At 43.1% G+C, this 12,223-nt stretch overlaps 1 protein-coding gene across 3 annotated transcripts in view; it reads left to right on the forward strand.

Moving 5' to 3' along the window:
* The window catches only part of klhl7 (kelch like family member 7), a 30,318-nt gene extending 20,631 nt beyond the window's left edge, over positions 1-9,687 (forward strand). For all 3 annotated transcript variants that reach the window (XM_033046320.1, XM_033046312.1, XM_033046327.1), the window contains 3 exons: positions 4,573-4,774; positions 8,444-8,541; positions 9,229-9,687. In XM_033046320.1, coding sequence (XP_032902211.1) covers positions 4,573-4,774; positions 8,444-8,541; positions 9,229-9,512 — 584 coding nt within the window. In that variant the 3' untranslated portion in view covers positions 9,513-9,687. The remainder of the gene's footprint in view (positions 1-4,572; positions 4,775-8,443; positions 8,542-9,228) is intronic.
* The last annotated feature ends 2,536 nt before the right edge of the window (positions 9,688-12,223 follow it).

Raw genomic sequence — 12,223 nt, forward strand, 5'->3', positions numbered from 1 at the left:
TCTAAATGGCTTACCCCTTATTCTTAAACTGTGCCCCTGGTTCTGTACCCCCCCCCCCCCCCCTAAAACTGGGACAATTTTTTCTGCCTCTAGCGTGTCCAAACCTTTAATAATCTTATATGTTTCAATAAGATATCCTCTCATCCTTCTAAATTCCAGAATATACAAGCCCAGACGCTCCATTCTATCAACATATGACAGTCCCGCCACCCGGGGAATTAACCTTGTGAACCCACGCTACACTCCCTCAAGAATGTCCTTCCTCAAATTTGGAGACCAAAACTGCACACAATACTTCAGGTGTGGTCTCACTAGAGCCCTGTACAACTGCAGAAGGATCTCTTTACTCCTATACTGAAAGCTTCTTGTTTTGAAGGGTGGAAGTGTGTCAGATAATATCCTAGTTTATGGAAGAACTGTTCAGAAGCCTGATAAGAAAAGGGAAGAATCTGTTCCCGAGTCTGGTAATGCATGCTTTCAAGCTTCTGTGCTTCTGCCAGATGGAAGCAGGAAGAAACATAGAGAAACAGGTCCAGGAGTAGGCCATTTGACCCTTCTAATCATGGCTGATCATCTAATATCAGTACCTCATTCCTGCTTTTTTCCTTATCCCTTGATTCCTTTAGCCTTAAGAACTAAATCTAACCCTCTCTTGAAAACATCCAGTGAATCGGCCTCCACTGCCTTCTGTGGCAGAGAATTCCACAGATTCACAACTCCCTGGGTGAAGAAGTTTTTCCTCATCTCAGTCCTAAATGGCCTACCCCTTATTCTTAAACTGTGACCCCTGGTTCTGGACTCCCCCAACATAGGGAACATTTTTTCTGCATCTAACCTGTCCAATCCTTTAAGAATTTTATAGGTTTCTGTAAGATATCCTCTCATCCTTCTAAATTCCAGTGAATACAAGCCCAGTCGACCCATTCTTTCAATATATGTCAGTCTCGCCATCCGGGGAATTAACCTGGTGAACCTACTCTGCACTTCCTCAATAGCAATAATGTCCTTCATCATTTTAGGAGACCAAAATTGCACACAATACTCCAGGTGCGGTCTCACCAGAGCCCTGTACAACTGCGATAGGACCTCCTTGCTCCTAAACTCAAATCCTCTCGCAATGAAGACCAACATGTCATTAGCTTTCTTTACTGCCTGCTGTACCTGAATGCTTACTTTCAGTGACTGATGTACAAGCACACCCAGGTCTCGTTGCACCTCCCATTTTCCTAATCTGACACCATTCAGATAATCTGCCTTCCTGTTCTTGCCACCAAAGTGGATACCCTCACATTTATCCACATTATACTACATTTGCCATGCTTCTGCCCAATCACCCAACCTATCCGAGTCACCCTGCAGCCTCATAGCATCCTCACTGCAGCTCATAATGCCATCCAGCTTTGTGTCATCCGCATCATTGGAGATATCACATTTAATTCCCTTACCCAAATCATTAATATATATATTGTAAATAACGGGTCATTTTCCAATGTTCTATAGATTCAGGATCAGTTCCTGTGGATTGGAGGGTAGCTAATGTTATCCCACTTTTTAAAATAGGCGGGAGAGAGAAAACAGGAAATTATAGACCAGTTAGCCTGACATCGGTGGTGGGGAAGATGCTGGAGTCAATCATAAAAGATGAAATAACGGCACATTTGGATAGCAGTAACAGGATTGGTCTGAGTCAGCATGGATTTACGAAGGGGAAATCATGCTTGACTTATCTTCTGGAATTTTTTTAAGAATAACTAGGAAAATGGATGAGGGAGAGCCAGTGGATGTAGTGTACCTGGACTTTCAGAAAACATTTGCTAAGGTCCCACATAGAAGATTAGTGGGCAAAATTAGGGCACATGGTTTTGGTAGAGTGCTGACATGGATAGATAAGTGGTTGGCAGACAGGAAACAAAGGGTAGGGATTAATGGGTCCCTTAGAAAATGGCAGGCAGTGATTAGTGGGGTACTGCAAGGCTCAGTGCTGGGACTGCAGCTATTTACAATATACATCAATGATTTAGATGAAGGGATTCAAAGTAACATTAGCAAATTTGCAGATGACACAAAGTTGGGTGATGCTATGAGAATGCAGGGTGACTTGGACAGGTTGGGGGGTGGGGGGTGGGCAGATGCATGGCAGATGTGGTTTAATGTGGATAAACGTGAGGTTATCCACTTTGGTAGCAAAAACAGAAAGGCGTGAAAGAAGTGTAAAAACGCATACCTCCAGATTCAGGGGCAGTTTCTTCCCAGCTGTTATCAGGCAACTGAACCATACATCAACAATTAGAGAGCGGCCCTGAGGTACTACCTACATCATTGGAGATGGGCTATCTTTAATTGGACTTTACTGGGCTCTATCTGGTGCTAAACGTTATTCCCTTTATCATGTATTTGCGCACTGGCCAGCTCGATTGTAATCTTGTATTGCCTTTCCGGTAAATGGTTAGCACACGACAAAAAGCTTCTCACTGTACCTCGGTCCTGTGACTACTTAATTACTAATTAATTAATTACTAACCAGTTCCCCTGGGTATGTTTCCCTCAATTATTAGATATTTTCAGGATCTGTTCTAATATTTGCCTCCTTCACATTCAAATTATTTGAATTTCACATTGTTTTGAGGTCCTCGAGAGGCATTATTGTGGTTTTCATCATTAATATGCCAGTGGTTAAATGTAACAATACTTTACCCTAAAACCAAAATGTCTTTTGCTGCTACTGTGATAACCTAAACTTTGTTGAAAGACAAACATTTACAGTTGGCCTCTGAAAGCTCCTGTGTGTGTTATGGATGAGATATCCAAGCAGTGCTGGCTGATTTGAACAAATGTATTGCATTATGGTTGGAAATAATCCGTTGCATTCCGATTAAATGGTTGTGATGGAGACGCAAAGAGACTACAGATGCTGCAGTCAGGTGCAATTACAGATTTGTGTACACAGCTCTAACATCATCTACTGCGTTCAGTGTACCTGATTATGGCCTCATCTAGGTGAATATTTGCAGTGCACCTATGCCCTGTCCGCAGAGTTCTTACAGAGCCTCAGGTTGCATGCCATGACAACACCCTTTCCTGTTCCCACACTGATTTGTCCATCCTCGACCTCTACTGCCAGGATGAGGCCCAAAGCAAACCAGAACAAGAACATCTCTGTCTCATTCCGATCCACTTCTAGTCCTCCCATTTTTGTTTATTTTCCCATGCTACCCTAAATGGTGGCAGACTAGGAAAAGGGGAGATGCAGCGAGACCTGGGTGTCATGGTACACCAGTCATTGAAAGTGGGCATGCAGGTGCAGCAGGCAGGGAAGAAAGCGAATGGTATGTTAGCTTTCATAGCAAAAGGATTTGAGTATAGGAGCAGGGAGGTTCTACTGCAGTTGTACAGGGTCTTGGTGAGACCACACCTGGAGTATTGCGTACAGTTTTGGTCTCCAAATCTGAGGAAGGACATTATTGCCATAGAGGGAGTGCAGAGAAGGTTCACCAGACTGATTCCTGGGATGTCAGGACTGTCTTATGAAGAAAGACTGGATAGACTTGGTTTATACTCTCTAGAATTTAGGAGATTGAGAGGGGATCTTATAGAAACTTACAAAATTCTTAAGGGGTTGGACAGGCTAGATGCAGGAAGATTGCTCCCGATGTTGGGGAAGTCCAGGACAAGGGGTCACAGCTTAAGGATAAGGGGGAAATCCTTTAAAACCGAGATGAGAAGAACTTTTTTCACACAGAGAGTGGTGAATCTCTGGAACTCCCTGCCACAGAGGGTAGTCGAGGCCAGTTCATTGGCTATATTTAAGAGGGAGTTAGATGTGGCCCTTGTGGCTAAGGGGATCAGAGGGTATGGAGAGAAGGCAGGTACGGGATACTGAGTGGATGATCAGCCATGATCATATTGAATGGCGGTGCAGGCTTGAAGGGCCGAATGACCTACTCCTGCACCTAATTTCTATGTTTCTATGTTTCTATGTTTACCCTTCCCCTCTGGTTCCATCCACCTCCCCAATCTAGTTTAATCTACCCTTCATCTTTCCCATAATGGTTCAATGATCATATCCCTTGCTTATCAGTTTCCAACCCTCGTAGCCTTTGCATCCACACTCATCACCTGACAGCAGCGGTTTCTGCCTACACCCCCCCTCTTTACACCACCTGGCTCCATCTGCCTATTTTTCCTTGTCTGCTTTCACCTATTCCTACTCGCTCTGCACCCTATCCTGGTTCCATCTTCACACCATCTTTCCATCCTTCGGCTCTCGTTGGTCAAATTACCACATGCTGGTCATTGTCTCACCCCGCCCCCTCTCCACTTTATCCTAATGCAGTGTCTTGACCCAAACATTGTCAATTACTTTCCCTCTACCGATGCAACTCGACCACAGAGGTCACCCAGCAGCTTGTTTTCTGCAACTGGTTGAGCTGTTATTCCTTGTGTAGGGAAATGTGAGCTGAAACCTCTGACAAATGTACAGCATGGACATGCTAATAGATAGACTGCTAAGTCTCAAAGACCACCCTTCTCAGAGGCACAAATAATTCTAATTGTTTTTGTTTTCTGATGCAGGAAATTCTGCTTTGTATCTCTTTGAATGTTATGATACCAGAACAGAGAATTGGCATACCAAACCCAGTATGTTGACACCTCGATGCAGTCATGGCATGGTTGAAGCAAAGGGACTCATCTACGTTTGTGGTGGAAGTTTAGGCAACAATGTATCTGGAAGAGTTTTAAATTCCTGTGAAGTTTACAATCCTGCAACTGAGTCGTAAGTTTTAATGGTGGTGGTTTGCCGAAGTTGATATGGTTTGTGTAAAAATAAATCTCTCCTAATTATTTTTATCTATTGATTTATTCACAAATTTTATTTTTGAAATAGTGTAATAAAGACTGGCGGCATTATTATTTGTCGCAGTCTTTAATGGCAACTAATATCAATTGGAAGGCCAGATTATGGTGGTCAGGATCAGACGTGCTGTGATACATAGCTCCCTTGCAACACGATAGGTTACTAGTGTAATATATCCAGGCTAAAAATATACGAAAGCCCATTTGGGTGACATACAAATAGAAAGCTGGTATGTATAAAATAGACATAAAGAGCTGCAGATACTGGCATAAAATAAAGACACAGTGCTGGAGTAATTTGCGGGTCAGGAAGCATCTCTGGAGAACAGGAGACATTTTGGGTCGGGACCCTTCTTCAGAAGTCTAAAGAAAGGTTCTGACCCAAAACATCTACAGTTTTCCAGTTGTAACTTCCAGTAAAGTTCTGATCATAAAGGAAATAAAAGCAGAAAATCAATGGAAGGTTAATAATGAAACTAAGCATTAAAAATTGTATTCTACAGTATAGGTCAAAGAAAAATATTACAGCAATGAGAAGGGATGATAAATTAGAAGGTTCAACGAGTGAGGCTATATACTCTGAACAAAAAGAGAGCAATGAAACTGTTAGGAATGTCCTATAGATCTTTAAGTAGTTTGATGGGAATGGATGAGAAAATTTGGAAATGAATGTATAGGCAATTTTCTGACGGGTGAAAACACTAGCGAAAATAGCCAGCTGGGTTGCTGGCCTTCGTCAATTGGGTGGGGGTGGGGGTGAGGAGATTTAATAAGAACCTGAGAAGCAACTTTTCCCACTCAGTGACACAGGAGTATATGGAGAGGCAGGTGCAATAGAAACATTTAAAAGGCATTTGGACAGGTACATACTTAGGAAATGTTTTGATTTAGGCCAAGCGTGGGCAAATGGGACTAGCTCGGATGGGGCATCCTGATCTACATGGAAGAGTTAGGCTGAAGGCCTTATATCCGTGTGTATGACTATGACCAAATAGTAAGAGGTTCAATTATCCTAATATTAACTGACATACAATTTGTGTTTGATGTTTAAAGAGAGCACACTCATTTTGAAAAGCACGCAGAAGAACATTTTAGTTGCTATATAACAAGTCCAACGAGGGCGATGGGATGAGAATGAGCTGAGTCGTGGTGTGAATTTCTACATTTACCTTTTGGAAATGAAACTGTGAAAGAACCAGTTGGAAAGTATTTGTATACTGGTCATTAAAACTTAGTTTTGGCATAATGGAAAAGGATTAATTAATAAATAAAGATTCTAAGTAGAATATTTAAGGTATGTAGGTTTTGGACATTACATTGCAAGAAAGATGTGATTGCACATGAGAGGGTGCAGGGGACATAAATGAGAGAGTTGTCAAACTAAGACATATTAAAGGTAGGATAGGCTAGGATTGTTTTCTTTGGATCAGGAGAGGTTGAAGAGAATTGAGATCAATAAAATTAAGGGGCTGAGATTGAATAAGTAAGCAGGACCATTAATGAGCCATTCACAAGTTAGTTTTGTGTTATCCCACGTCCACATCCACTTCCCGCACACTTGGGGAAATTTGCAGATGCCAATTAACCAACAAAGAGATATGGGAGGAAACTGGAGCACCCAGAAGAAACCCATGTGTTCACGACAAAACACACACACACACACACACACACACACACACACACACACACACACACACACACACACACACACACACACACACACACACACACCACCCCCCCTTCCCCCCCCCCCTCTCTAACTTTCTTTAGTATCATTATCGTTGAGGTTTTCCCTATTGTCACCTCCAATTCACCTTTGGCGAGAATCTTACATGATCAACCTATAAAACACTAGAATCATACAATCATGAAAACTTAAATGGAATGATCATAAAATAGATAAATAATTTCACTTAAAACGCCTCACATTTCTCTGTATTAAATTCCATCAACCATTCCTCAGCCCACCTGGCCAATCGATCAAGATCCTGCTGCAATTTTTCACAACCATCTTCACGATCTGCAAAACCCTCCACTTTTGTATTATCTGTACATGTTCTGTATTTGCTGTTCTATGAATTTTGTTTTCTATTTCTGTTCACTCTACCAAAACATTTGCAATGTTGGTTAATGCAACTTGAGGATTCCTCTATTAGAATGAAACATTCACCAGAAAAGACAGTCAGGTGGTTTTAATGTTCCATCAAGTCAAGTCAATTTTATTTCTGTAGCACATTTAAAAACAACTCTCGTTGACCAAAGTGCTTTGCATAAGTGCAGTTACTAACGTGCTACAAACAGTGGTACATAGATCAACAATACAAACATAGATACATACATACAAGATCCCTCAGAGAACCTCAAGAAAGACTTGAGAGTAGAAATAAATCTAGACTTAAAAGAGTCGATGGAGGGGGCAGTTTTGATGGGAAGAGGGATGCTGTTCCATAGTCTAGGAGCTGCAACTGCAAAAGCTTGGTCGCCCCTGAGCTTATGCCTAGATCGTGGGATGGTCCATAACCCCAAGTCGGCCGATCTAAGGGACCTGGAGGTGGTATGGTGGATAAGCAGATTTTTGATGTAGGTGGGGGCAAGCCCGTTTAGGGCTTTGTACACATAAAGAAGGAGCTTGAAATTGATTCGGAACTGCACAGGGAGTCAGTGAAGAGAGGCCAGAATCGGGGTGATGTAGTCCCTTTTTTGGGTGCCCGTCAGGAGTCTCGCTGTGGCGTTTTGGACCAATTGCAGGCGGGACAGGGATGATTGGCTGATGCCAATGTAAAGGGAGTTGCAGTAATCAAGGTGGGAGGAGATAAATGAGTGGATGATGTTTTCGAGGTCGACAAATTGGAGGAATTGTTTAATTTTAGCTATTGTCCGAAGCTGGAAGAAGCTAGCTTTTACCACGGCATTGACTTGTTCGTCAAATTTCATCGCGGAGTCAAATATCACGCCAAGGTTTTTGACGTGAGGTTTGAGTAATGGGGTAAGGCTTCCAAGCTGCCTGCTATCGTTTTGATTGAGTCCGAGGGGCCGAGTAGGATGACCTCAGACTTACTCTCGTTTAGTTGGAGGAAGTTCTGGGCCATCCAACACTTTATATCCCCGAGGCAGTGGATAAGGCTGAGTAGATTAGATAGGTTGTTGGGCTTCAGGGGGAGATAGAGTTGTGTATCGTCTGCATAGCAGTGGAAGGAAATGCTGTGCTTTTGAATGACTTGGTTTAAGGGGAGCATATACAGGGAGAAGAGAATGGGGCCTAGGATGGAGCCTTGTGGAACCCTCGCAGCAAAGGCTAGCTGGGGAGGAGAAAGAGTTGCCTATGTTTGTAGAGAAACCCATATCTTTGAGGTAGGAGATAAACCAGCTCAGGGCAGTGCCATGAGATGGATGATTTTTCAGTTCAACATTCAATCCTTCACTGATCTGAATGTTTTATTTAAGATGTGTTTAAATGTTCACTGGCATTCCTTTTTATATAACTATGCTGTGCAGATGTGAACTGGTTATCAGAATCTGTGACACATCTTGAATACCAACTCAGAATTTTATTATGCAAGTGTTTGAATTGTGTATCTCTTTTTAATAGGTGGACAGAACTTGCTGCAATGCTGGAGGCTAGGAAGAACCATGGATTAGTTTTTGTAAATGACAGAATCTATGCTGTTGGTGGACAAAATGGACTTGGTAAGGATACTTGATTTGAACCTACTGCTCTCTCCATTAACAGACAAAATATACTTGTTGATCCATCTCTACATCAAATCTGATTTTAAAATGCCTGCTCCACCTGGTTGGCTATTCTGAAATCTTTATTGGATTCACTCAGTTCTTTCTTGGCAGGTTTCCACCAACTGTCTTGCAACATGTTGGTCCTTATTCTATCTACTTCCGTGCCACCAAAGTTTGGGATTACTGACTACTCTGGGAATTGGTTAGTAAGCTGCCAGCTAAACCTCTTATTCACACTCTTCATTTGAAATTAACGTCATATGAAGTTCAACAAAAAAGGATATTGCTGTATGACTCTTTATTGTGTGCAGATTTATTGGGGGTATTTGAAATAAAGTGACAACTCCTTTCATTTATGATAGTAGCAGGCTTCACACCCTCATCAGTTAAATCTGAGAGTTCAGGTTCCTGCTTTTCAAATCATATTCTGGAACCCCATTAACCTGTGGAATGAAAGGACAGAGACAAATCCCTCAGAAACTCAGTACAATTTCCATGGCTTTCAAATGTTGGATTTCTGTAATGAGAAAGAGAATACAAACTCTAGAAATGTCTAATCTACAGAAAATATGTTCCAAATATTCGTAGTTCAAAATATATGATAGTTAAGTTCAAAATTAAATTGTTTTTTTGTCCCCGCAGGTGGTCTAGATTCCATAGAATATTATGATATTAAGATGAATGACTGGAAAATGGTGTCAACGATGCCCTGGAAAGGGGTGACTGTTAAATGTGCAGCAGTAGGCTCCATAATCTATGTCTTGGCTGGTTTCCAAGGTGTAGGTCGATTAGGCCACATTTTGGAATATAACACCGAGACTGACAAATGGACAACTAATTCTAAAGTCCGTGCTTTCCCAGTAACCAGTTGTCTTATATGTGTTGTGGACACATGTGGTGCAAATGAGGAAAAACTTGAAACATGAAGAAAACAAATCTTTGGAGCTACCAGAATGATGCCTGTTCCATCAGCTCGTGCTGGCATAAACTGATATTTGAAGATTTTTCTAATTTAACGTCTTTTGAGTTGTATTAAAGTAATGTTGATATTCAGGATTATTTCTTAAGAGTTATTAAAAAAAGGTGGTTTGCCTAATATTACTGCATTTGTTTTAATTGCTTAAAGTGTTGATATTTCTGGCAATTGCTGTGGAAATAGGAATTTTTCATAGACTATGGATTTTACTTCGGAGTCACGTGAGTGACTACGTGAAGAAGAAGCCCGCCAGGACGCATGCGTGTCATATCGCTTTCACGCTTGCGAAACGACAGGCGGGGTGGAACGTTCCCCCGGAGCGGTAAGTTTGAAACCGCGACCTGCAGGTAAGTGATTTACTCTGCAGTAGTTTTTGTCCCCGCGCTGTTTTTACACAGGGGGGGGAAGCTGGACAAAATAGTGTCCACAAGTGCTGCGAGTAAAGCTGGCTGGGGAGGACCGCGAAGTTGCGGGAGCCAGCAGCAGCTGAAGGCACAAGCCCCGTAAGGGATCAGCTGTGCTGACTTTGTCCCGCGCGGGCGGGAGACTATTCAGAATGGGGCCGTCGACTTTTGACAAGTCGAAAACGGAGGAGGCGGGGTGGAACAACGTTCCCCCGTAGCGACAATTTAAACCAGGACCTGCAGGTAAGAGCTGCGGTCTTTTTGTGTTTTCCCATGCTGATTACAGGTGGAGAAACCAACGGGCTGCGACAAAGCTGGTGAGGGAGGACCGCGGAGCAGCGGGCAGCCAGCAGCAGCCAGCGGCACTCGGATCACCGATAGTGGGATCAGCTGTGCCCGATGTCGCCTCCGCACCGGCCAGATCCACGCGGCCCGGGCGGTAAGGCTAGACACAAAACAAACAAGGTCGTGGACTCAGAGGAATCCGACTTTGAACAACTGCGGGCGGCCAGCGACCGAGAGCGCTAGAGCCGGATGGAGCGGTGTGTGGAGCATTTGCTCCAACGTGACAGACTCCGGGAGATGGAGTCGGGTCACTGTGGGCCCTACGATAAACCCACAGCAGTACCTCTTGAAGGGCTGCACAGTGCTTCTACCTCATCAGAGGGGAGCACTGCGGGTCAGTTCTGGGCTGACCTGGAAGAGGGGTCCGCAGAAGGAAAGACAAGTGTTCAAGGGGTGCAGGGACTGTGCAAACCTGGGACCACAAAACCACCAAAAACCCACTACAGCCAAAGACAGCACCCCTACGCACCCACCAGCAGAACTGGTGAAAGCTCGAAGGCCCGGTACTCAAAACATGAGACTTTTTAGGCCATGGCCCAGGCCGGCCTTCTTGGAAGATGCGGGGACCTCCAACGCCAACCAAACCGAAAATCCAGACACCAGCGCAACAACAGCAGCGAAGAACCTACAAAAAAGAAGTAAACCTGCCACTGGTAACTATGGAGGTAGGTGGGTCTGGTTCCCTACAAAATACAGGGAGCATGGAGGTTGGGGGGGGGGAGACTACACTCTTCTGAATGCATGGAGCATGTTAACAACCGATACTTACATCTTAAGCAGTATCCAGGGATATACAATAGAGTTTATACACAAGTACAGCCCTCCAGTTCAACATATACCGAACCGAATGTTCGTGCTTTCTGATAAAGAAAAATCAAAAACGCAAGCTGAACTGGAGCGGCTTTACGTAAAAGGTGTAATTGAGAAAACTCAACACGAACCATTAGAATTCGTGTCCAATATATTTACCAAAAACAAAAAAGATGGTGGTTGTCGCATCATCATAGATCTGACAAAATTGAATACATTTGTACAATATATTCACTTCAAAATGGAAACCTTTGTTACTGCTAAACAATTAATTTCCAAAGGTTACTTCATGGCCAGCATCGATTTAAAAGATGCTTACTATTCAGTGCCTATACGAGGTGACCACAGATGTTACTTAAAATTCAACTGGATGGGACAACAATGGCAGTATAAAGCACTGCCAAATGGTTTATCATCAGCCCCCAGGCTGTTCACAAAAATTTTGAAACCAGCCCTAGCGTTTCTACGGAAACGTAAACACATGGTCATGGCATATTTAGATGACATACTCATTGTGGGCAAAACATTGGAATTGGCCAAACAAACTAACAGCCACAAAACAGTTATTTGAAAAACTGGGATTTATTATCCATCCAGTTAAATCTAAACTAACACCTTCCACTACTATGGACTATTTGGGGTTCACCATTGACTCAGTTCACATGTCGGTGACTCTGCCTAAGGGAAAGGCTAGAGATTTAATAGAGGCTTGCAATAACCTCATTGACATCAGCAAACCATCCATCAGATTGGTAGCAAAAGTAATTGGCAAAATGGTGGCTGCCTTTCCAGCCACACAATTTGGACCTCTACATTACCAAAACTTACAGAGAGCAAAAATACAAGCACTCAAAATTAATGCAGGTCACTTTGACAGACCTATGAAACTACCAATCAAAGCTAAAATGGTGGATAGATCTGGCTTTGTTCCAATCCAATCATTGTCAGTAACCCTTCCATGGTACTACAAACTGATGCCAGTGCACTTGGGTGGGGAGCCACCAATACCATCACCAGCTGTGGAGGTAGATGGACTGCTCAGGAGGCATCATTATTACTCACACTGGGCATAAACTACCTGGAAATGTTGGGTGCATTCCAT

This window comes from Amblyraja radiata, chromosome 2 (assembly GCF_010909765.2).
Source record: "Amblyraja radiata isolate CabotCenter1 chromosome 2, sAmbRad1.1.pri, whole genome shotgun sequence".
Classification (NCBI taxonomy): Eukaryota; Metazoa; Chordata; class Chondrichthyes; order Rajiformes; family Rajidae; genus Amblyraja; species Amblyraja radiata.